The following is a 27,101-nucleotide window of genomic DNA, read 5'->3' on the forward strand; positions in this document are numbered from 1 at the left end:
AGCAGTGGAGGATGAGGAGGATGTTGTGGTAAAGTTAGAAACGGTAGAGGATGGGGTGTGCTGTGTAAGCCAGTCAACTACCTCTTCAGCATTTTGGGAGTTCAGGGTCATTGGCTTTTTAAAACTGGGCAATTTGCTAGGGCCACAGGATTGCATAGCAGCACGGCCCCTAGCACGGCCTCTGCGTGGCGGCCTGCCTTTGCCTGGCATTATTTTTAAAAAAACAACAACAACAACAAAAACTCAGTTGGTTTTTCTGGAAACGATAATACACACAGCTAGATGGCGGGTTGAAGAAAACACTGTGCAAATAATGCCTACAAAGTCAACGTATACACTACTACAGCGGTGGATACGGATTACGTAAAATATATGAATGCTGCTTGAAAAAAAGTAACTCAAGTGGTTTTTCTAGAGACGATAATATTATCAATATTTAGACAAAATGTGAACAAGGTCACACAGCTCGATGGCGGGTTGAAGAAAACAGTGTGCAAATAATGCCTACAAGGTCAACGTATACACTACTACAGCGGTGGATACGGATTACGTAAAATATATGAATGCTGCTTGAAAAAAAGTAACTCAAGTGGTTTTTCTAGAGACGATAATATTATCAATATTTAGACAAAATGTGAACAAGCTCACACAGCTCGATGGCGGGTTGAAGAAAACAGTGTGCAAATAATGCCTACAAGGTCAACGTATACACTACTACAGCGGTGGATACGGATTACGTAAAATATATGAATGCTGCTTGAAAAAAGTGACTCCGGTGTTTTTTCTGGAGACGGTAATATTATGGATATTTAGACAGAATGGGAACAAGGTCACACAGCTCGATGGCGGGTTGAAGAAAACAGTGTGCAAATAATGCCTACAAGGCCAACGTATACACTACTACAGCGGTGGATACGGATTACGTAAAATATATGAATGCTGCTTGAAAAAAGTGACTCCGGTGTTTTTTCTGGAGACGGTAATATTATGGATATTTAGACAGAATGGGAACAAGGTCACACAGCTCGATGGCGGGTTGAAGAAAACAGTGTGCAAATAATGCCTACAAGGTCAACGTATACACTACTACAGCGGTGGATACGGATTACGTAAAATATATGAATGCTGCTTGAAAAAAAGTAACTCAAGTGGTTTTTCTAGAGACGATAATATTATCAATATTTAGACAAAATGTGAACAAGCTCACACAGCTCGATGGCGGGTTGAAGAAAACACTCTGCAAATAATGCCTACAAGGCCAACGTATACACTACTACAGCGGTGGATACGGATTACGTAAAATATATTATGGCTGCTTGAAAAAAGTGACTCCGGTGTTTTTTCTGGAGACGGTAATATTATGGATATTTAGACAGAATGGGAACAAGGTCACACAGCTCGATGGCGGGTTGAAGAAAACAGTGTGCAAATAATGCCTACAAGGTCAACGTATACACTACTACAGCGGTGGATACGGATTACGTAAAATATATGAATGCTGCTTGAAAAAAAGTAACTCAAGTGGTTTTTCTAGAGACGATAATATTATCAATATTTAGACAAAATGTGAACAAGCTCACACAGCTCGATGGCGGGTTGAAGAAAACACTGTGCAAATAATGCCTACAAGGCCAACGTATACACTACTACAGCGGTGGATACGGATTACGTAAAATATATGAATGCTGCTTGAAAAAAGTGACTCCGGTGTTTTTCTGGAGACGGTAATATTATGGATATTTAGACAGAATGGGAACAAGGTCACACAGCTCGATGGCGGGTTGAAGAAAACAGTGTGCAAATAATGCCTACAAGGCCAACGTATACACTACTACAGCGGTGGATACGGATTACGTAAAATATATGAATGCTGCTTGAAAAAAGTGACTCCGGTGTTTTTTCTGGAGACGGTAATATTATGGATATTTAGACAGAATGGGAACAAGGTCACACAGCTCGATGGCGGGTTGAAGAAAACAGTGTGCAAATAATGCCTACAAGGCCAACGTATACACTACTACAGCGGTGGATACGGATTACGTAAAATATATTATGGCTGCTTGAAAAAAGTGACTCCGGTGTTTTTTCTGGAGACGGTAATATTATGGATATTTAGACAGAATGTGAACAAGGTCACACAGCTAGATGGCGGGTTGAAGAAAACACTGTGCAAATAATGCCTACAAGGTCAACGTATACACTACTACAGCGGTGGATACGGATTACGTAAAATATATTATGGCTGCTTGAAAAAAGTCACTCCGGTGTTTTTTCTGGAGACGGTAATATTATGGATATTTAGACAGAATGTGAACAAGGTCACACAGCTAGATGGCGGGTTGAAGAAAACACTGTGCAAATAATGCCTACAAGGTCAACGTATACACTACTACAGCGGTGGATACGGATTACGTAAAATATATTATGGCTGCTTGAAAAAAGTCACTCCGGTGTTTTTTCTGGAGACGGTAATATTATGGATATTTAGACAGAATGTGAACAAGGTCACACAGCTAGGTGGCGGGTTGAAGAAAACACTGTGCAAATAATGCCTACAAGGTCAACGTATACACTACTACAGCGGTGGATACGGATTACGTAAAATATATTATGGCTGCTTGAAAAAAGTCACTCCGGTGTTTTTTCTGGAGACGGTAATATTATGGATATTTAGACAGAATGTGAACAAGGTCACACAGCTAGATGGCGGGTTGAAGAAAACACTGTGCAAATAATGCCTACAGGGCAAATAATGCCTAAAAGGTCAACTTATACACTACTACAGCGGTAGTAAAATAAAAAAAAGTAAAATAAAAAAAAAATGAATATTAAAAAAAAAAAAATTAAAGTTGGTGCTGCTGAACTACTAGGAGCAGCAGATTAGCACACCAGTCCCACTCCCCAACACTGCTAGACTAATAGCACTGGGCTCTTATAGTAGTAGTAGTAGTAGTAGTAGTAAAACAACAAAAAAATAAATAAAAGCAGTCCTTACAAGGACTACTGTTATTGCAGCAGTCAGCAGATGAGATCAGAAGCAGGACAGCTGCCCACTGCAGCTACATACAGAGCACTGCAGTAGAAGGTAGATTACTAGCCAGCAAAGCTACCTAAGCTTAAATGTCCCTCAAACCCCTGCAGACTTCTGTCCCTCCAATAACAGAGCAGTATCAAAACGATTACTAGCCAGCAAACTTTCAACTGTCCCTGAAATCACTAACAGGCAGCAGCTCTCTCCCTACACTATCTCTTCAGCACACACAGGCAGAGTGAAAAAACGCTGCAGGGCTTCGGTTTTTATAGGGAAGGGGAGTGGTCCAGGGGAGAGCTTCCTGATTGGCTGCCATGTACCTGCTGGTCTGGGGTGAGAGGGCAAAAAAAAGCGCCAACAATGGCGAACCCAAAATGGCGAACGTCGCGCGACGTTCGCGAACTTCCGGCGAGCGCGAACACCCGATGTTCGCGCGAACAAGTTCGCCGGCGAACAGTTCGCGACATCTCTACAACTTGATCCAAAGTTCAGAAACGGAATTACAGTATATTATGATTTTGGTGTCATACAAATTTGTCTATGGAGCCCAGAGAACATAAAACTCCACATCTTTCCCAAAGTCCTCCAGTGGGATTGCCTGGAGCTATTTGAACTTCTATATTGTGACTGTCAGTGGTACTGCACAATAAAACGCACACAAATCTCTGGGAAAATATCATGATGGACTGCACAAAACTGCTGGAGCTCCATTGCAACGTGGTGTTTGCTCTGTGCTCATACAGGTCTCCCGCTGAGTTTCAATAACAATGGATTTCTTCCTGGAAAGCCCAGGTATTCTATTACACTGAACTGTAACAAGCTGAAACCCTATGCTAATATATGTACACAGTGACAGACAGCAAAATAACATCTCATGCAGACTGGCACTGGCCAACAGGAACATTTACGACACCAGACTCTTGCGTTAAGACAATATTACCAGTTAAATTGGATTATAAAAAGAATATAATTGTGGTTTCTCTTTAAAAATAAAATAGGGTTATAAAACTTTAACAAGTTTTTCTCTGTAGCTTGACGTGTGCTTCTGGGGCTAGGGTTGCCACCTTCTCTGGAAAAAAATACTGGCCTTCCTATATACTGTATTTATGTTTTTTTCCCTATTAATAACATTGGGATCAGCCATAATTTTTACCAACCAGGTGGCAACCCTACAGTATCTGGGGCCAGACTTGAATATGGAAGGCTTTCATGGGTATTACGTACTTTATTCAATGCATCCCCTACATTGTTGCTACTTAAAGGGACACTAATCCTAAAAATGTTTAATCAGCTGAAATGATTGCCTCCTGCCTGGCTTCTTTATCTTAAAGGGCACCTGTTGGGCAAAAATATTATCCCCAGCCAAAGGATCGGGCTAAAAGAGCCCACACTCTGGTTGGGGGTAACAGTAGGTTTTCTTTTCATTGCCCCCACCAGCGCTAAGACACTTGCACAGGGAGGGAGTTCCCGGTGTGAGCCGCCATGTCAGCCAGAGCACATGCGCAAATGAGATTCTGATGTCACATCCAGGCCCGTATTCATATTAAGGCCCCCAAGGTTCTGTGCCTAGGGCGGCACAGTTTTAGGGGCATCTATTTTTTAAGTTTTTGTTTATTTTATTTTTTTAACCCCCCCACCCTCCATGGGAAATCCGATGATGGAGCTGAGGAGGTGAGGGGTAGGGGGGACCAAAGAAGCACGTGGAAGTGAGATTGCGCTAGGGCAGCATCAGACTAAATACAGTCCTGGTCACACCCATGTGCATAATGAGCAAGTTGCTGCACTAACTAATTATGCACATGCGTGTGCCGCTTGTATAGGGAGCTCCCATCTGGTGCAAGTGCCCTAGTGCTGGCTAGGGGCAATTTTTTTTGGTTGGAGTATATTTTTGCCCAACAGGTGCCCTTTAAATTCTACCTGCCCAGCAGATGTCCATTAATGAGAGCATGGCCATTAGGAAGTTAGCTTTTGGCAAGAATGAGATTTGAGATGATGGAACGAGGGGTGGACTGACATATAAATGCATGGAACGTGACTACAGAGACCCTGGCAAAGCCAATATAACTAACTGCCTACTTAGGTAGTTGAACAACTAGCTCTGTGATTATAACCTGTCAGCCCATAGACTTGAATCCCTTCAAGCAATTGTCGCTTGACATTTCAACCCTCTTTGTGTTGGCTCAGGTGTTGCATTTATACAAGTTGGCTTGGCTGTCTCTGGTCTATGGTTTTGCTCTACTTCAAATATTAAGGCTTGGTGGCTCCAATTGCACTTTATTAGGAAGCCTCTGTTGTCATCATCATTTTTATAGCTGTTACTGGGAAATATTCCTGTAATTATGGTATATCATTTGCCAGGCTTGTAATCTAAATTCTTGTCTGGTTCATCTATTTAAAGAAGCAGCTGTGTTTCAGGATCCAGGATTCGGTTCTGGATTCTGCCAGGATTCTGCCTTTTTCAGCAGGATTCAGATTCCGCTGATTTGCATATGCAAATTAGGGACAGGAGGGAAATCTCGTGACTTTATGTCACAAAACAAGTGAGTAAAAAATGTTTTCCCATCCCTTCCTTTCAAATGCCAATTAGGATTCAGATTTATTTGGCCGAATCTTTCACAAAGGATTCGAGGGTTTGGCTGAATCCAAAATAGTGGATTCGGTGCATCCCTAACTTTACTAAACACAATTTTACATGACTGAGATTTGGGGCTATATTATGTGAATGTCTTCTGCCTTAAAGGAAATTCAACCGTTAACTAAAAAAAAAACCTAAAAAAGTCTGAATACTCCATCTTCAATCTGTCGAGGTCCTGTAGAAGTCAATGGCAGAGGTCCTACTTGTAATTTGAAGATATTCTGGTCTGCGCTGGGTTTCATACAATAATCCGAACATTTCGGGTTTTCCGCTGATTTTACAAAAAAATGTGACTTTTTGGGTGTCAAATCCGAAATATTTGAATTTTTCGAAACGACAATATGGAAAAGCCGCGGTTTTCGTGCAACAATCTGAAAAAGTCAAGTTTTTTCCCGATAAATAAGCGGATTCTAGTTTGGTCAGACTTTTTTTTATTTGAAACATGAGAAAAAATTCGGATTTTGATAAATAACCCCCTAACACTAGTAAACTGATTATTTACTCACATTGGCTAAGGCCAAAGGGCATTAGTCTATTCTCATTCTCCTGGACTTATCTTCTGCTTTTGATACTGTTAACCTTTCTGTTCTAATGCAAGTTCTCCATTCAGTTGGTATCAGTGATCAAGCTGCATCCTGGTTCTCCTCCGACCTTTCTGACCGCTCCTTCTCTGTTACTTTTGCAAACAAATCCTCTCCTCCTGTTCATCTTAATGTGGGGGTGCCTCAGTGTTCTGTACTTGCTCCTCTGTTGTTCTCCTTGTACACTCTCTCTCTTTAGGAGACCTTATATCTTCATTTGGCCTTAAATATCACCTGTATGCCGATGATATTCAGATATATTTAGACACTCCCTCACTAACCTCTGACGTTCAAAGCCAGATAGCAGACTGCCTAGTAGCTATCTCTTCCTGGATGAACCAGATTGGCAGTTTATAAATAAAGTTATATAGTACATAAACACATACATTTAGTAAGGCTCTCTAGACCAGTGATCCCCAACCAGTAGCTCGCGATCACCAACCTCTTGGATGTTGCTCCCAGTGGCCTCAAAGCAGGAGCTTATTTTTGAATTCCAGGCTTGGAGGGAAGTTTTGGTTGTATAAAAACCAGGTGCACTGCCAAGCAGAGTCTCCTGTAGGCTGCCAGTCCATATAGGGGCTACCAAATAGCCAATCAGAGCCCTTATTTGGCATCCCAGGAAGTTTTTGTATGCCTGTGTTGCGCTCCAACTCTTTTTATTTTTGAATGTGGCTCACACATAAAAAGGGTTGGGGATTTTTTTTTTTTTAAAGTCCGATTCTATAAAAAAAGAAAAAAAAATTGTGATTTTTGCATGCGGAATTTAGTAAATAACCCCCTAAGTCTATGGTCAACTTTAGCTCATATCATAAACGAGACGCACACAATTATTGCAGTCGTAGAACATATGCTAAACACAAACATGCAGCTTATGCAAATTGACCCACAGACACAATGAGACGAGAGACTTCTGCCCACCACACGTACACAAACACCCACAAACAGTAAAGAACAAAGACAAAACAGACGTTCACTGGACACTTTCACAGCAAAGCGACAGTTACCGGTACATCCAGTTTTGCACTTAGCATTCTGTCTGTTAGGAAATGCAATGGCACACACCACTCTGGCGTGACTATGGCATATAAAAAAGCTATTATCACCCTAAAACACAGATTGGGGCAATAACTATGCATGCATGCAAAAACCAGGGTGGTTCTCACAGACCAAAAGTCTCTGTGGTTTGTGGAAGTGTCACAGAGACCAGCAACCAAAAAATACCCCATGTATCATTACCTTGGCCAAGGGCTTTGACTAGCGACTATGGAAAGAGTCACAATGCTGTGAGCGCTATTTATTATCCGCGATCTGCCGTTTGTGTTACTTATTTACCATTTTAGGTGACTGTTTGTGCTCATAGCCGGTCACACAGGTAGGTATGTCTCATGCGCTCACAAAGGAATACAACCAATGGAACTGTGTTGCCCACCTGGCTGCGGTTATAAGTATATCCCCCACACTCTGCAGAAAGTCCGAATTTATCTCAATATTTCCTGCTACAAACTCCGATCAAATCCGCTCGGGTTTTTTACGCTTACATTTTCCCAAAAATTTGCATTGAGGGAAAAAAAATCTGATTTTTTTCTGATTTTCCCATCCGATTTTCACCCGAAAACTCCGAAACCCAGTGCACATCAAAAAATCATTGGGACTTCTCCCATTGACTTATATGCAACCTTGACAGGTCTGAGATGCCGGATTTTTTGATTCAGACTTTTCCATCCTCTGGGTTTCATAAATTTGTGATTTTTTTAAAAGTTCTATTTTATATAAAAAAAAAATCACTTATTTCTTCGTGCATTCGGAGTTTAGTAAATAACCCCCTAAATGTAATATTAATATAATTATTATTAATATAAATGTTATCAGAAATAAATATTTCAGGTCAGCTGACCTTTTCAGCACCTTTTTATTGCTATTTTACGGCCCCTTTCCTGTGAACCCTAATTCCTTCCCGGAGGCAGGGAAATCCTGCTGCCAGTATTCTGTCAGAGACAAGTTTGCTTAATCTTCATAGTTGAAAAAAAAAAAAAAAGCAATAAAAGAAATGTGGTGAATAAAAGAAAAAATGTGGTGAAACATTCCTTTTAATAAAATAAACAGCCAATGATATATATAGGAAAGGTCAGTTGTAACTTACTGGCCCCATAGAAAAGTTTCCTGCCAGTGCCTGTGTGAGTGATGTGGGGGGCAAGCTGTATGGTATGTGTGATCAGTTGGCTTGTTGCATGGAGCAGCCGTGTGTGGGAGTCGGACACAGCAGTTCCCTTGGTGTGTGAGCTGTTAGAGCCTGGGGCTGTGGGTAAGGTGACTCCACTCTCTGAGGATGCTTGGGAGGGGTTGAGCCGTGCCGAAAAGGCTTGCCATTGGAGGAGTCACTTCTTAGAAACTGATAAATACACCGGCTGCCAGGAAGTCCCAGCACACTCTGTAAGGAGTGTCTTTGACAGGAGAACCTGAAGAGCAAGGAATAATCAGCCTAACGAAGTTCACACTCATCAGCAAGTCCCTGCAGTGGTGTCGGTTGGAGTTATGACCACCCTGATGGGATCCTACAGCTGGACAGAGAGCCTGGACTGCTCCCCCATGGATGGAGACCTCTCGGATGGGCTGTCCCCGCACAGGTCTCCCCGAGAAAAGGGATCCGAGACCCGCATCCGGAGACCCATGAACGCCTTTATGGTGTGGGCTAAGGACGAGAGGAAAAGGCTAGCCGTGCAGAATCCAGACCTGCACAATGCGGAGCTCAGCAAGATGCTCGGTGAGTTTCAGCCACTTACTTGCACCTGTTTCTTTAAGGGCTCTTACAGACGAGCGTTTTTACCTGCGTTCCGTTTTTCTGCGTTCAGCCGCAGGGGAGCGCAGGAATAGACGCATTACATTTTTTCCAATGGGGCTGTACTCACACAGGCGCGTGTAGGCGCCGAACGCAGGAAAAATGCAGCATGTTGCGTCTCAACCTGCGTTCGGCGCCTACACGCGCCTGAGTGAGTACAGCCCCATTGTAAAAAATGTAATGCGTCTATTCCTGCGCTCCCCTGCGGCTGAACGCAGAAAAACGGAATGCAGGGGAGCGCAGGTAAAAACGCTCGTCTGTAAGAGCCCTAATACATTCTATTTACTCTTACATTTATAGCACGTGGGACAGGTTAGAATCTCTGCCCTGCGCATTAAACAGACTCTTCGCATAAGATTTGACATCTCATAGGATCTTGTTTTTGAGTTTTGTAGAAATATGCCCCAATTTTATACGTCCGTCAATTATTATAATGCCCGCGGGCAATTAGACATGGAAAACGTATTGGACTATAGACACAGGTAGAGTGTTTTTCTGAACATTAACAGGCATTTAACTTCGGCTGATTTGGGGGACAAAAATCACAAAGTCATTGGAAAGTAAGGATGATCTACAGATTTTTCCTGTGAATTCAGATAAATTCAGCCCTGAACACAATCAGTTACCAGGAGATATGGATTATTAGGGATGATTTAGCCGCTTATTAAAAGGATTATAAACTGCAACAGGTTTAATCCTACTACTACAAATACAAAGGTTTCCATTTAATTCTAACTAACATCCCTTGGGTGAGGGTTAAGATATAATTTCACGCTTCAGTGTATTTAAATGGAGGGAAAGAGGGGCAATTTTTAAACCATATTCTAGTTGGTTGTAGCTGTTTAAGCTAAAATAGATGTTTTCTGTGGATTGCACAGCATTGTGTTATCCATGTGGCTTGTTCCATAGGAAACAATGGAAATCATTTTAGTTAATCGGCTCATTCTGACTGGGGGAATTGCGTCTCTTTAAAAAAATGTTTAGTCTGTTTTTAATAGTAGAAGAATATTAGAACTTTCGGCAATAATGTAAATAGAGTTCCATGTGCGGATGTGTTAATCAATAGAGACAATAGAACACTCATATTTAAAGCTGCTTTGCCACATGATATAAAGAATGCAATTAGGAGAGAAGCTTATTTAAATGACATAGATTTGTACTGATGCATCAGGAAATAACCTAGTTATATACCCGTATATCTGTATCTAATTTATTTATATCTGCCTCTTGTTAGTATAGCGTTGGACTCAAATATTTATTATAATCATAATACAGATATGGGACATGTTATATAGAATGCTCAGGATCTGGGGTTTTCCGGATAAGGGATCTCCATATCGTACATCTACTAAAAAGTCATTAGATAAACCCAATAGGCTGGTTTTGCTTCCAATTAGGATTAATTATATCTTAGTTGGGATCAAGTACAAGCTACTGTTTTATTATTACACAGAAAAAGGAAATCATTTTTAAAAACTTTACTTTGGTTAAAGTGGAGTCTATGGGAGACGGCATTGTCATTGGGAACTTTCTGGATAACGGGTTTCTGGATGACGGATCCTATACCTGTAATACTAATATATTTATAATAGTATGACTCAAAATGTATATCCACATTCACATACTAAGGAACTGATTTCTAGCTCTGGGATCCCTGTTTTGGTATTTCAGTAAAAAGCTGGGAATTTAGAGGAAGTTGCCTGATTGCAGTGATTGCCTGGAAATCACCAGGGCCCTCTTAACTCTTATCTGCCTACACTGCTGTGATGTTGTACTCACAGGAAATGTTTCACATCCCAGCTCTGCACGGAGCACACTGATAGCGCTGCACGCTGACAGACATTAAGGGGTGCTTACCCTCCTTAAATAACTGAGGCACGTAGGAGGTAGGAGACCAGGACAAGGGGAATTCATTTATATTAAATGGTTTTTTTTTCTTTTAAATTTATAAGAATTTATGGAGCTCATTTTATTAGGACATTAATGTTTAGAATTGAGAATCATCATCTAGAATGAATAACATTTAGGGGCCGATTCACTAAGGGTCGAATATCGAGGGTTAATTAACCCTCGATATTCAACTAGGAATTAAAATCCTTCGACTTCGATATTCGAAGTCGAAGGATTTAGCGCAGATAGTTCGATCGTATGATCGAACTATCTGCGCTAAATCCTTCGACTTCGATCGAACGATTAAATCCTTCGAATCATTCGATTTCGAAGTATTTAAATCCAACGATCGAAGGAATATCCTTCGATCAAAAAAAGTTAGCCAAGCCTATGGGGACCTTCTCCATAGGCTAACATTGACTTCGGTAGCTTTTAGATGGCGAACTAGGGGGTTGAAGTTTTTTTTAAAGAGACAGTACTTCGACTATCGAATGGTCGAACGATTTTTACTTCGAATCCTTCGATTCGAAGTCGTAGTCGAAGGTCGAAGGAGCCCAGTCGATGGTCGAAGTAGCCCAAAAAAAACTTCGAAATTCGAAGTTTTTTAACTTCGAAATTCGAAGTTTTTTAACTTCGAATCCTTCACTCGAAGTTAGTGAATCGGCCCCTTACATCTGGTGAAAAAAAAAAAAGAAAAACTGATATCACAACATGTAAAACACACTAGCGTTTGTCATATGCTGCCATTTCTTGTGACCTTCCATTTGAAGGGTTTCAGGAACGCTGGCCCAATTATTTTACTAGTTACTATAATAAGTAATTCCCCTGTTCATTCATCTGGCCTGTTGATGGGCATATCCTCTGCAACATATCCTGGTTGCTAATGGCTCTCCATTCTGTGTCCTGTTTGATTTGCAGGAAAAACCTGGAAAGCCCTCTCTCCAGCCCAGAAGAGGCCCTATGTAGAAGAGGCGGAGAGACTGAGGGTCCAGCATATGCAAGATTATCCCAACTACAAGTACCGGCCAAGGAGAAAGAAGCAAATTAAGAGGATCTGTAAACGGGTAGACACCGGTTTTCTGCTCGGCAGCCTATCGAGGGATCAGAATTCAGTACCAGACACAAGAGGGTGCAGGACGGCCATGGAGAAAGAGGAGAACGGTGGGTACCCTGGAGCTGCTCTGCCAGACATAAGACATTACAGAGAGACTCCGAGCAATGGAAACAAACATGACCAAACATACCCCTATGGGTTGCCAACTCCACCAGAGATGTCCCCGCTGGAAGCAATTGACCAAGATCAGAGTTTTTATTCAACCTCATGCCCTGAAGATTGCCACTCCCATATCAATGTAGCTGTCTACCCAACTGAATACAGCAGAAGCCCCATCCTCTGCAGCCACCTTAACCCGGTGCCCATTTCCCAAACTGGGTCACCAATGATTCCACCAGTACCCAACTGCCCCCCAGCCTACTACAGCTCGAGCTATCATTCTATACAGAACAACTATCATGCCCACGTCGGCCAGCTCTCCCCTCCTCCTGAGCACCCCCATTATGAAACCATTGACCAGATAAGTCAAGCAGAACTACTTGGTGACATGGACAGAAATGAATTTGACCAATATTTAAATACCTCACTACAAGATCGCATTGAAATGACAATTCATGGACATGTTCAGGTGTCACAGGCTTCTGATATACAGCCCTCAGAATCCAGTCTCATCTCTGTCCTAGCAGATGCAACAGCCACGTACTACAACAGTTATAGTGTTTCTTAGGACCCCGAGAAGACTGGGTCTGGGACAGAGCAAGCAGTATTATTATGGAATGAATCCCATACTAAGCGAAGGACTGCACTTCCTCAGGGTTACCAAATCAGACTGATACTAATTCAGGCTTCTCATTGGGCAGGGGTTGGGGGTGGAATCTTTCTTCAAAAAATACTAAACTGATCTGGTTCAAGTCCGTGGTTACATATAGTAAAGGAAAATCCTGTATATAAAGGTAATTGTGTGCTTATACCTGGAAACAATATTACTATTTAATCATAAAATGGTTTGTACTAAGAGTCGTTTTGATTACCATTTTGTACATCTCCGCTTTTTTTCATATTCATGTTTTTTTGGTAAGGACTATAAATGGTGGACACTTGAATTAAAAATCATTCCTAAACCCCATACATAAATTCTAGGATATTATAGCACACTTTTCACTGTCTGTTTACACACTAATATGCATTCACTTTTTGTTTTACTACAGAACCCTGGTATTGTAACAAAGGGTCTCATTCGCTCTTTTCCTTTTTTTTTTTATCTTAAGGAATGGACTGGTTTTGTTAGAATATGTGGGACAATTTAAAAAATATTGTTACTGTCTGCCGTTTTGGTTATGTTGTATTCAAAATTAGTGGAGATGGTTTGCAGTCCTGGGAATGTATTAGTAATATTAATAGTCATAATTCTGTAAAACTACCAGAATATCTACATTTTACTTGCATTTGATGTACATATGAGTTTCCCTAAGTATTTAATTTAAATAAATACTGGATTGTTTTTATATAGTAAATGCCTTGTAGGTGACTTTATATTCAGATGCCTCAGTTGTGTGTGTTGTGTTGATGTGATATTAACTTCTTGTAAATATAATATATACAATTACTTCAAGGGGGTTATTTATCAAAGTCCGATCTTATGTCAACATTTTCTGCTACAAACTCCGATCAAATCGGCTCAGGTTTTTTTCCACTTATTTATTATTACACTTTCCCTAAAATTTACTTTGCAGGAAAATATCTGATTTTCAAGTTTTTTCACACAAAAACTCAGATTTCTTATGCTTTTTCGCCCGAAAAGTTCAGGGTATTGAACAAAACCCAGCGCACACATCAAAAAATTTGTGGGACTTCTCCCATTGACTTATATGCAATTTCGAAAGGTCTGAGATCGCAGATTTTCTGATTCGGACTTTTCCATCTTCTGGGTTTAATAAATTCCTCAAAAAAGTGTTATTTTTAAAAGTCAGATTTTATAAAAATAAAAAAAATCACACATTTTTCGGGATTTTTGCATTTGGAGTTTAGTAAATAACCCCCTAAATATTAACCAAAAATGTTGCTTCTCATTTATAACTTAAATTCGCCTTACTGCTGATATTAATGAGTTTCTTTTAATTCCTCTAATCTCTGTTTAATGACATTATTTTAAAACACAATCAACCAATTTAACATCCTATTTATTTAAGGATTTACCTATAAAAAAAACAGTGTCCCATAAATTGTATTAAATCCGTTTTAATTTAATTTGTTTATTCTAAAATATCCGGGCATCCCCTAAGCCTATCTCACATTTTATACAATTCCACTAGTAGAAATAAAAAAAAAAAACTGTGGTTGAAATGTGTTTAGACAGAAAATCTAATTGCTAGACAAATTCAACATTGTTCATATACACAAAAACTTTAGAATCTTCTTGTAAATTAGAATTTGTTAGAAATGTTATGACAATTTGAAATGGAATCAGTGTTTTGGTGTAATTGCTGATAAGAACATCATTTAAGCATCATTATCTTATTATTTTTAAGACTTTGTCAGAGCTTTTTTTTTTAAAAAAACAAAAGGGGGATACGCACAATCTGCAAATACAAAGCAAGATTAATGGTAGCTAAAAATCTCTGAAAGGATCTATTATTTGCTTTGTGTAAAGCAACTGAATTTAGGGCTATTAAATGCTTTGTACAATTACCCCTACCTAAAAATTAATTTGCAGGGAAGGGTTTTTTGTTACTTTGTTTTGATTTTTTATTAAATAATATTAAAATTCAACCTAAATGTATTAATGTATAAATGTATTCCAACAGAGGTTGCCATAAACATTTACAGAATTTTCCCAGCAATAGAATAAAATTGTATTAAATTATTTCAGTGGAATATAGTTTACGTGAATTTTTAAAATATTTTTATAATGAAAATCTGCTAAATATAAACTTTGTCAAAAAAAAACATCATTTTAAAACAAAACAATAATTTATAAAAGGGATCCCTTTTTTTAACCACAACAGAAACAAACGTCATAATTCTCATATTCCTGGAAAGTATAAATAATTGCTAATTCCGGAGCCCCTGTTATTTTCTTATTTTTTTAAATACAATATTTATTACAGACTATATGAGCAGCTCTATGATATATATACAGATTTTGTTCCCAGTAAAAATTTACATTTATTTACTTTCGATAATTCTAGATCATAGGTTTTTATTTAAAAAAAAAAAATGTTTTAATGCATTCTACCCACTGTGAATTAAACAGTTATTTTATCATCTGGCAGAGCGAATACAAACACATTCAAAATAATTAGAATTCGGTGTAATTTTTTTGTACATGGGGCATGTTTTTTACTGGGTAGAAAAGTGAAAATAAAATCCTTTTAAAGAGAACATTGCTTTAAAAAGGCATCGTTATTAAAGGGGATAAAATAGCGAAAACACAATTAAAGTAAAAAATATTTACAAGAACTAAATAAAATCCAGTGAATTGATAGAGGGAGAAGATTTCTTTTAAACAATTACAGTATTGGATGATCACTCTTTACTCAATGAGAAGAATAAGCCCCATAAAAGAACTGCTTGCTTAGTAGAAACTGTTTCAGTGTTTTAGAAAATTATTAAAATATTCTACTTTTTTTTTATTTCTTGCTTTTATTTTATACTATTAAAACATTTAAAAATGCCTATTTTGAAGTCAAAACCTTTTTAACTTACCTCTGGTGTGGGAGGACAGGATACATCTACTACATTACAATGTTTTATATTTTTCTACACCCAAATAATATTCAGTTTTCCGCAAAAGCTTCCTTTAATGTTATAAGAGGAAACAAGGCTAGTTACACAACCAGCTATTTCTTAATCACTGTTTTTGTGCGTGTTTTTTCTTTTATATAGCGGCATCCATGGATATAATACTTTGTAGATAAAGTGCACAAGCTGGTGAGAACAAATTGCTTAAGAAGCCATTGAAAGGAAAGAACAGCAGACATGGTAACCCTGCTGACACTTTTGCAATGAGCGTGACCAAGTTATTTTAAAGGGAGGAGGCAAATATGCACCACTGATATTTTTTCATGTTTTTTTTTTGTTGAAATGCTATGGTTGCCTATTTTGTTTATTATTCAATTAACATATATTCTCACTACTTTTTTTCTGACAATATAACATAGCTAGATAAGAGTTGTTGTCCTTCCACGAATCAAAAGTAACCCACACTCCGAATGCAAAAATCATGATTTTTTTTTCCATAAAATCGGACTTTTAAAAAAATCACAAATTTTTCGGAAATTCATTTAACCCCGAGGGTGGAAAAGTCTGAATCAGAAAACCCGGCATCTCAGACCTGTCGAGGTTGCATATAAGTCAATGGAAGAAGTCCCAATGATTTTTTGATGAGCGATGGGTTTCGTTCAATACCCCGAAGTTTTCGGGTGAAAATTCTGAAATTATCGGATGAAAAAATCTGAAAATCTGATAAAAATTTGAAACAAATCGTGAAAATCAGATTTTTCCCAGCAAAGCAAATTTTCAGGAAAATGTAATAATAAATAAGCGTAAAAAACCCAAGTGGATTGAGATTGTAGGAGAAAATACTGAGATAAATTCGGACTTTGATAAATAACCCCCTTTAAGATTGGAAGACTTCAACATTGTTGACCCCTACCTACCTCAGTTTTTGGAAAATGCTGATAAATTCAGCAGCACTCACTGAAACACTATCCATCTTCTCGTTCAATCAACTCATTTTTGTAAAAGTGGTGGCTCTTCTTTCACTGGAGTGTTAGCTCTGTGTTCACCTCTGTGAATATGTGTCAGATTGCTTTAGTAAATAGGACATAAATTAGGCTTTTAATAGCAACGGTGCTTATGAATTACTTTCAAATCACTGAATTTTTCAGTGTATATTGGAAACTAGCTTAGAATTTACTCTCGTTGAATTCAATTCTAATCATTTGTAGTGATAACACAGGGTTGTAAAAATTCTCAGATCTATGAAGAAGCCGTTCACCTCTTTATATATGCAGTCAATAATTCACCCCAGCACTCAGTCAGGCTGATGTATGTTCTTTTCATTAAATAAAATGCTCTTTAATTACTGTTCAGTTTTTTGCTGAAAATGAGAGCTGCAGTTCTGCACCACCTGGAAAAAAAAATCAGTCTCATAAAGTGTAATCAAGAGATAACTGTATCTTTTACATTTGATAAGAGAACGTTAAAGGGGAACTATTGTGAAAAAGAAAATGAGCTCACTCTATTAAACTGTCAGTGAATATCTGACACCCAACTGCTGCATGAAGAGAGAATGAAGAGAAACAGATGCTGAGAGAGGAATAGTGATGATAAACTTGATTATTTCAGAAACAGTACAAACTTTTTAATTGATTGTTTTAGATGGTAAAAGTCAACAGTACACTTTTTTCAAATTACCAGAGTGCTGCAGCTTTTGTTGATCTTCATCCGGGGTAGTAAATACATCACTGTCACAGCCTGAAATCTTGCATAAGGACATAATTCTGTGTGCTCCATCCCTGCACATTCAAGTGCACAATAAACTTTTTTTTTTTGCATTAAATCAATTATTTTTGCATTTGACCAAATATTAAATCCTACTCAAAGGTTTATATTTTAAAATTCAAAATGTGATTAATTTTCCTCCAAGCGGTGGGATGAGTTGCAAATTGACAGCAGTAGATGAGGGTTAAGATTGATTATTTGTTAAAATGAGGAAGTAAACAAAAGTTATGTAAAAGGAAATCCCTGAGTTTGTGTGAAATGATCCCTAAGCAGTGCTATAAAATACTTGTTCAATTATTAGGGGAAAAAATGCTGGTCTGTACGGAAGAGGATTTTTATTTCAACTTGTGGCCAATTCCTTCCTGTACTTTATTTTTATTTTGAAACATTCACACAGACAGAACAGGGCAAGGGCAACCGACAAAAGCAGTAGCTGAACATTACTGGAGTGCGGCTGACATGAGTGAGAATCAAGCAGACACTGCACCTTTGTATAAAGGAATATTAAAAACAACCACCATCCTCAAACCTTTTATTATTACTTAAAAATTGAAAGAAAACTGCTGTGTAGCCATGGGGGCAGCCATTCAAGCACAGGATACACAGTAGATAACAGATAAGTACTACTATAGTTTATATAAACAAGCTGTTGTGTAGCCATGGGGGCAGCCATTCAAGCACATGATACACAGTAGATAACAGATAAGTACTACTATAGTTTATATAAACAAGCTGCTGTGTAGCCATGGGGGCAGCCATTCAAGCACAGGATACACAGTAGATAACAGATAAGTACTACTATAGTTTATATAAACAAGCTGCTGTGTAGCCATGGGGGCAGCCATTCAAGCACAGGATACACAGTAGATAACAGATAAGTACTACTATAGTTTATATAAACAAGCTGCTGTGTAGCCATGGGGGCAGCCATTCAAGCACAGGATACACAGTAGATAACAGATAAGTACTACTATAGTTTATATAAACAAGCTGCTGTGTAGCCATGGGGGCAGCCATTCAAGCACAGGATACACAGTAGATAACAGATAAGTACTACTATAGTTTATATAAACAAGCTGCTGTGTAGCCATGGGGCAGCCATTTGACCTTTGATTAATAACCCCCTATAAGATATACCGTAACATTAAATACTTTCATTCTGTTTTTCATTGGTAGAATAGTTACTTTTAGGATGTTTATTGCTATTTGATCAAGTACAAGCTACTGTTTTATTATTACACAGAAAAAGGAAATTGTTTATAAAAATGTGATTTATTTGGAGTCTATGGGGCTTCCCATAATTCCGTGCCTTCTGGATAACGTGTTTCGGAATAACATATAACAAAGTCAAGCCATATCTGCTTCAGTTTTCCTTAAAAAGGAACCACTCTGAGGCTCATCTGAGGCACATTTACTAATGGTCGAATATCGAGGGTTAATTAACCCTCGATATTCGACCCTCGAAGTTAAATCCTTCGACTTCGAATATCGAAGTCGAAGGATTTAGCGATATTCGTTCGATCGAGCAAATAATCGTTCGACCGAACGATTAAATCGTTCGAATCGAACGATTCGAAGGATTTTAATCCATCGACCGAACGATTTTCCTACGATCCCAAATTGGCTAGAAAGCCTATGGGGACCTTCCCCATAGGGTAACATTGATGCTCGGTAGGTTTTAGGTGGCGAAGTAGGTGGTTGTAGTTTTTTTTTAAAGAGACAGTACTTCGACTATCGAATGGTCGAATAGTCAAACGATTTTTAGTTCGAATCATCGATTCAAAGTCGTAATCGAAGGTCGAAGTAGCCAAAAAAATACTTAGAAATTCAAAGTATTTTTGATTCTATTCCTTCACTCGAGCTAAGTAAATGTGCCCCAACGAGTGTATGATTTGCTTCTATACGTTGCTATTATTATTATGAATTCCTAGTTCTCTGCTGCTATGATTGAGCACAGTCTTCTGCCCTTCGAGTAGACAAGAGGAATGAGACAAGCTGCTGAGTATTTTCCTGCAAGGACCTGCCAAGCAGAGTTCCATATTGCTGCTAATATTGGGAAAAGGATGTGTCCCCAGCACAGTGTTTCCTGACAGATAACACCAGCAGGATATCACGGGGTCAGCTTCAGCTGTTACATTGAAGTGAGCTGTAAAATCTGATTGTTTATTGAAAGAAAACTCACTCTTCAAGTTAACATCTTCCAAAACCCAAACAGCTCTCTCCAGAGGGGCCTGTCTCCACGGACTCAGGAAAGAAATCCCCAAGAGGGAAGGGCCAGGACTTTGAAGTTAGTGATCCAGAAGGCAAACAAACAGTTTAACTGAAGGTTATTTTGTCCCAGCCTGGAGAAACATTTCTCAGTATGAAGGAAAGTTACTCAGAACTGATTGAGCAATGAGTTAGTCAGCGTGTTCCTCTCATGAACACATCAAACTTCATGTGCAACTGAACAGTCATAGACACAGGAGAGATGTAATCATACAACTGGGTATTTATTAGTCTATAGGAAGTGTGTTTGACATGGGTATTTATTAGAGTGAATTGTGCGACAGAGGAATCATCAAGGAGAATGAAAGGTAACATACAAATACAGTTATATACATTGCCCCTTGAGCGAAGAGCTACTTACAGAAATGCTGCCTCTATACAAATCCCCTTTAGCTGTATTCCGAGAGCGATGTCAAAAATATTGTTAAAGGGATCCTGTCATGTTTTTTTCAAAACGCATCAGATAATAGTGCTGCTCCAGCAGAATTCTGCCCTGAAATCCATTTCTCAAAAGAACAAACAGATTTTTTTATATTCAATTTTGAAATCTGACATGGGGCTAGACATATTGTCAATTTCCCAGCTGCCCCTGGTCATGTGACTTGTGCCTGCACTTTAGGAGAGAAATGCTTTCTGGCAGGCTGCTGTTTTTCCTTCTCAATGTAACTGAATGTGTCTCAGTGGGACATGGGTTTTTACTATTGAGTGTTGTTCTTAGATATACCAGGCAGCTGTTATCTTGTGTTAGGGAGCTGTTATCTGGTTACCTTCCCATTGTTCTTTTGTTTGGCTGCTGGGGGGGAAAAGGGAGGGGGGTGATATCACTCCAACTTACAGTACAGCAGTAAAGAGTGATTGAAGTTTATCAGAGAACAAGTCACATGACTTGGGGCCGCTGGGAAATTGACAATATGTCTAGCCCCATGTCAGATTTCAAAATTGAATATAAAAACATCTCTTTGCTTTTTTTCAGTACAGAATTCTGCTGGAGCAGCACTATTGATTGATTCATTTTGAAAAAATTTTTTTTCCCATGACAGTATCCCTTTAAGTGCATATAAAATAGAAGACATCCCTCTGCTGATCCAAATCTGCTATATAAGGGCTTGTACATGCGCAGAATCAATCATCCCGGCCCTGCGCATGTACAAAAAGTTACAAGATATCCCTCAGGCAAGCGGGGCAAGTGTTCAGGAGCGTTGAAAGCATGACGCAAGGGGTCATGGGGGATGCGCACTTTTGGAACATAGGCACATGATGTGACGCGTACATCACCAAAATGCCAGCCGCAAAGGGGATTTACTTCTAGCTGTCGCTACAAGAAATCCACAGTGAATTGGGTAATTAAAGTATGGCGTTTCAGGAGGGGGGCATGCAACTAACAGAATAGCTAATAAAAATGACCTATCCTTCTGCTTTAACATATAGAATAACATTTTTTGCAAAATTTTATTGAGTAAGAGTTTGCATTATGTTGTATACATTGAGATACAAGCAGGGTCGGACTCCGCCCTCCCGCACACACGAACTCCGCCCCCCCATGAGCATACGTGAATGGCGGCACGCATGCGCAAACGCCGGCGCGTATGCACATGCGCACAGTCCGACATGTGCTGCCGCAGTTGTTTTTTTTTGGGGGGGGCGCAGAACTGGGGAGGGGGATTGGGTCATCATGCGCCCACTGGGTTTTTTTCCCGGTTTCACACCGGCCCAGTCCAACCCTGGATACAAGTCCACTGCTGGTTCATGTCCAAGTTTTCTCTAAAAGGGCAGCCAAGTTTGGGAGTTTACTTTGAAAGCAGCAAGTAAATTGCAGGTAAAACTTAGTCCCTGTGTAAAATGTATAATGAAGCAATAGAATTCTTAATGAATCAGATAAAATTGAGCGTAGGACTGGCCAGATATGGGATGACTTTGAAGTAGTTGTTCAGCTTAAATATATTGCAATATATGGACAAACAATCCCTGTGTTGTTTAAAGGGTAAGGCATTTTTCAGTAGCAGTAGCACAAAATGTCTCTGTCTTAAATATATTGATAATGGGTTGAGTGCAGAGGACTCTTGTATTTGTCTACAAGTTTTTTTTCAACATGAGTGTGTGTGGCACAGTAGATTGCAGCAGTCATTAGTGACAATCTTTTCTCAAAAGACAACAGCTACACCATCTGCCACAGGAGCTTTGGTCAGCGGCAGTGTATTCACAAAGGGCAGGGAACAGGAGACATCCTTACTCCTACCCCTTACACACAAGTTAGGGAGTAACTGCTACCACTGTCATTTTAATCCATCGCAAGGTGCAAAGTGAAGCAAAGATTCAGATGCAAGTGCTTGGAGAATGAGCATGACTATGCACCCCTTAGTGCTCTAACACTTGACTCCAGCTCATTGGTAAACGAGCCCTATGGCGTTTTATAGCTTGGAAATGCAACCACTTAAGGGCAAATGTTGGCCAGAAAATTGCCCACCACCAGAGCTAGGACAACACGCACCGGGAGGGAGCTCCCAGTATGAGCGGCCATGTTGGGGTACATACATGCAAATAATGAGTGAATGCCGCAACTTGCGCATGCGCATGACATCAGAAGCACATTTGTGCATGCTTTCTTACTGACATGGCCACTCAAACTGGAAGCTCCCTCCAGCTCTGTGTGCGCATATATATATATATATATTTTTCACTCTGTTTATTTCCGCTGTTTCATCTCAAAGCCTCCTCGAGTGCCGGTCTCCCTATGGCGCGCACACCGGCGCGCTTCTGGGTTTATGCGCCGGCGTGATGATGTCACGCGCATTGGCGCGAAATTCAAACAGTTTAAAAGGGGAATTTCGTTTTCAGCAAGTTGCCGGTTGTTAGGTTCAATTAGCTTGTTCCTGGGTGTTTGTTCCTAGTGATTCCTGCTTGATCTACTGTGTTTGACCCTTGCCTGCCTGCTTACTTCTCTGACCTCTCCAATCCTGACCTTGCCTGTCTGAAACTACGTTGATCTCTCCAATCCTGAAACCTTGCCTGTCCTTCGATTATTCTACAATCTCTATCCTGAATCTGGCTTGTCTGACTATTCTCTCTGCTTGTGCTGGCCCGGCATGCCTGTTTCTGGTGGTTTTCTTCCTTCAGTATCCTGGTGAGACGATCGTGCCCCTTTGCTAGTCCATAACCGTTAGCTTTGCTCCTTTCTCTGTTAAGACCTGGCGGCATCCAATTAGCCGAGGGCTCCTTCCCGAGGTGAAAGGCGGCGGTTAAAGGCAGAAGTGAGAGCCGAGACCAAGGAGCTGAGCTTGGGTTCTGGATATAGGGTGCTGAACGTGACAAACAGCTTTTGGCGCCACTTTTAATACACTTTTATACATTTAAGCGTTTGTCTGTGCACACTGGTATGTTTTTCCCTGACGAAGGTTCTTGTTTGGAACCGAAACGTAGGAATCAATAAAGCTTCACTTTTGCTTTCACCATTTTGCTTCGTTGTAATACTTCCTGGAGTGCTTTCAATTGTGGAAATATTTGCTTTTGATACGGACTGGCACCCAGGCTTCAATTGCTATTTATGGTTGTACATTCCACCTATTGTTTTATATATATATATATATATATATATATATATATATATATATATATATATATGTATATATATATATATATACGCACACACTCCTTGGAGACATCTACTGACTAATAGCTGCACAGCTTAGTAACAGCTACACAAGTGTCTGAGAACATTTTCAAGCCTCGTATGTTATGGGCATAGTGTCTGTGTCTCAACTCAACCCTTCTTTACCTCTCACTCAGTAGTAACCCATTGTTTTGCATATTAAGTACATGCTAGTTCTGTCATGTCTTTTAGTTTCTCTTTGCTACACTTTTATTTCCTTGCAGCATGTTATATAGTACCTTTACCCCTGTTTTATTTGTAAATATTGTAAAAACAGCCGAAATTGAAGTCCTGAAGCGGCGAAAAGACCCAAAGTCACTAAAGGAGGCAAAGTTGAAGTCCCAAAGCCACAAGTTCAATTCTACTGAACGCCAATGTGTGTTTTATTTTTTTAATCCCCTGGCCACCAATGTATTACTTTAATATTCTATAGGCCCCTGCCACCAAACCTTTTATGGCGGTCCCTGGTGCCAATGTTTTTTTTTTAATTTATAGGGGGGCCCTGGTCACCAATTATTTTATTTGTAGGGGGCCCTGACCACCATTTTTAAAAAAAAAAAAAAAAACTTTTATGGGGGGCCCTGGCGCCACAGTTTTTTTTAACTTATCAGGGGGCCCTGACCATCAATAGCTTTTTATAACTTGTGTGTGTGGGGGGGGGGGGGTTACCTTTTTTAGCACTGTCTGTGTGGTTAACTGTGGTTAAAACTTTGTTCTACGGGGCCTGTGATTTCTAATGGCAGCCCTGGGTTTACGCAGCATGTTTCACAGGGTTTTTTTTTGGCCACCCCCGTCTTCTTCCAGATCTTGGTGCCAGTCCAAAGAGCCCATGTGCCACCAGCCTTAGACCTCATAACCAGGTCACCTATGTTTATCACTGTACATTTTCTGTCAGACACACAGAGGATCTCTGCAGCCCAGCCCTCTAAAAATAATGCTTTTTCTTGGCACATCCTTATTTAAATCCCCACCCAAATACTTTCTGTATAACTTTGTGTGTTTATCTACCTGCATCTGTATGAGAATTGGCTCTCAGATATTCTTTTTAATTGACGCAAACTAAGATAAGCATGACTTGACAGAAATAATTCCAGACTGTAAATATTAATGACGGTGGTGTTAAAAGCATAAATAATTGGAAGGAGAGAATTATTCTTGCTCTTACACCTACACGTATCTTGAATTATTTATAAAATATGCTGTGTTCTGGTGAAATTTTTAGGATTGTTACAAATAATTGTCAAAGTGAGCTGAGTGGTAGTAAAATGAGTTCTTAAAAAGCCAATCAAATAGTCTGAACAGGGGCATCACATGTATTGAGCTGGAGAGCTTAGGGCATGTACACATTTATAAGGATAAAAATAATCAGTCACCAGACAAAGGGTGTGATTCAGTTCACACATTACAAAATATTTTGTGAGGTATGTTTCTCTCCACGGTTTTGTAATTCATGCTCCACCTTGACAATCTGTTTTTTACTTTTTGTTACCTGAGTGATTTCGGAAAGGTTTTTAGGTTTGCCTACTTCAATCCTTGATATAACAATAAATGATATTATATAATGGGGAGGCCCTTTTACTACAGGTTGAATTTTAGTGGTATTGGAGTTTTTTGAAACCACAGTTAAACTCTATGTCTCTAAAGTCACGAATGCCATGAAAGTTATTTAAAGATCCGAATTAAAAAAGTACGAACGAAAACAGGTGTCAAAATAATTTGTAAACCCCAACTTTTTTGTGAACGAACAAAAGAATTGTATGACAATGGTCTCCGAAAACCTCTAAAAACACAAATGAAAGGCTGATCTTTGCAAAAAATAAGAAAAGGAACTCTCATCAACTTTTACATGACCTTGACAGCTACTTGCCGTACTTTTGTATTGGTAGATTTTACACTTGATAAATTACGAAAAAATTGTGGAATAAGTAACTATACGAAAAAGGTGTTTGTTTGTAATAAAAAGGTATGATTCCAAGAAAGGAACTTTCTACGACCTTTTTAAAAATCGTCCCCTTAATGTGCCAGAATTAAGCAACTCTCCAGCAAAAGCTTATCTCTGTGCCTAAATATTTTCCCGCCAAGCACCAATGAGGTTTCTTGGATCTAAGTGCATTTAGCTGCTCACTACAGCACTCTTCTCTATTTTGGATTTCATTTCACTCAACTTGGAGCTCCTTGCACACATGAGGTTTAGACCTTGTGTAAATCAATCCATTAGCTCACAGTCCGTTGTGAATATTATACTGACTATTGAACCGAGAAGAGGACTTTTGTATTCACAATGTGCTACTAATGGATTTGCAAAGTGCTTTTTATAGAGGCTAGTCTAGTGAAATACTGCTACAGTATGTATATCACCAACCAGGGCCATAGCAAATTTACAGGCAATGTACTGTTGGAAAATTTGTAATTCCTCCTCCTTCAATGAACTGTTACATCACTCTTAATGCCCACTCTTCTCAAAACAAAGTCCTCCAACTGTCCCAGTTCCCCCACTTCCCACTCTGATCTGCCCATTCCATGCCCGTGATGTCACCGCTCACCCCCCTCCACAACTAGACGGGTAAGTTTTACCTATTGAGGTGGAAACCCTAGGTTGGACATGGATCCCCAACAGACCTTTACATTTAGTTTATCAACTATAAACTAGTTTTGATAAATGATCTGTTTCACCACTGGTTACTCATTCGGTCAATCCACTGAAGAGCTATAAGAAAGAGCTGTAAGGATACATTACACATCTCCAACTGTTCACTATCCAAAAGTGTGTGCTTTAAGTGTGAATGATCTTTAGTTTCTATACAGGAAAAAGAAGCCATCGACTGGCCAGATTACTATACTGCAAAGTAAACATGAGAAGAATCACTGTCAGTCGCTAGTGCTTAATGAATCATGTAGGTGATTATGCTTGTGAGTCATATACAGACCACTCCATGCTGTGAATTGTCAATGTACCCGTTTATTTTAAACTGGTTGAAAGTCCCTAAGTGCCTCATGCATGTTGAGGCTTGCATAAGTTACTGGAAATGTATTACTGCCACGATGCTCTATGATGGGTTTCTAAATGGCACACCCTTTTAATATGGTGAAAACTGATGAATTGTTGTTGTGTGGTTGAGAAGGGAAATCCAGCTTCCTACTTCTGTGCTTTTCTAATTAACTTTTACTCAAGCTTCTTTAGATAAACAGGCCTAGTGCCACTCCTTCCATACTTCAGGCCAAAGCTTTTTGGCTTTTCCACCTCCCCTACAACTTCTAGTTGTCATCTGTAGCCGTCACTCTATGGCTTGGATGATTGTCAATTCCTCTGTCCTCTTTAAGGCTTCATTCCCATTACAGACATTCATGCAAACTGATTAGATTCACAGCAAAACAATACACTGTCTGTACATTAAAATCTATAGTGTAAAAGTCTATGGTGTAAAGAGGCATTAAGGGATCCATCCTCAACCTCTAGATCAAGCCTGAAACACTCCAAACTAGTTTCATCATTTTACTAAACAAAGGGTCTTCTGTCATGTTACCCTAACCTAGGCACACAGGGGGTTATTTATCAAAGTCCGAATTTATCTCAATATTTTCTGCTACAAACTCTGATCAAATCCACTTGGGTTTTCTACGCTTATTTATTATTACATTTTCCCAAAAATTTGCT

At 39.4% G+C, this 27,101-nt stretch overlaps 1 protein-coding gene across 1 annotated transcript; it reads left to right on the top strand.

The window, feature by feature from the left end:
- Positions 1 to 8,562: 8,562 nt before the first annotated feature.
- Positions 8,563 to 13,541, top strand: sox7.S (SRY-box 7 S homeolog). Its single transcript, XM_018266019.2, has 2 exons — positions 8,563 to 9,008; positions 11,892 to 13,541. The coding sequence occupies exons 1-2, from the start codon at positions 8,780 to 8,782 to the stop codon at positions 12,752 to 12,754; spliced, it is 1,092 nt and encodes a 363-aa protein (XP_018121508.1). The 5' UTR covers positions 8,563 to 8,779; the 3' UTR covers positions 12,755 to 13,541.
- Positions 13,542 to 27,101: the final 13,560 nt, after the last annotated feature.

This window comes from Xenopus laevis, chromosome 5S (genome assembly GCF_017654675.1).
Source record: "Xenopus laevis strain J_2021 chromosome 5S, Xenopus_laevis_v10.1, whole genome shotgun sequence".
NCBI lineage: Eukaryota > Metazoa > Chordata > Amphibia > Anura > Pipidae > Xenopus > Xenopus laevis.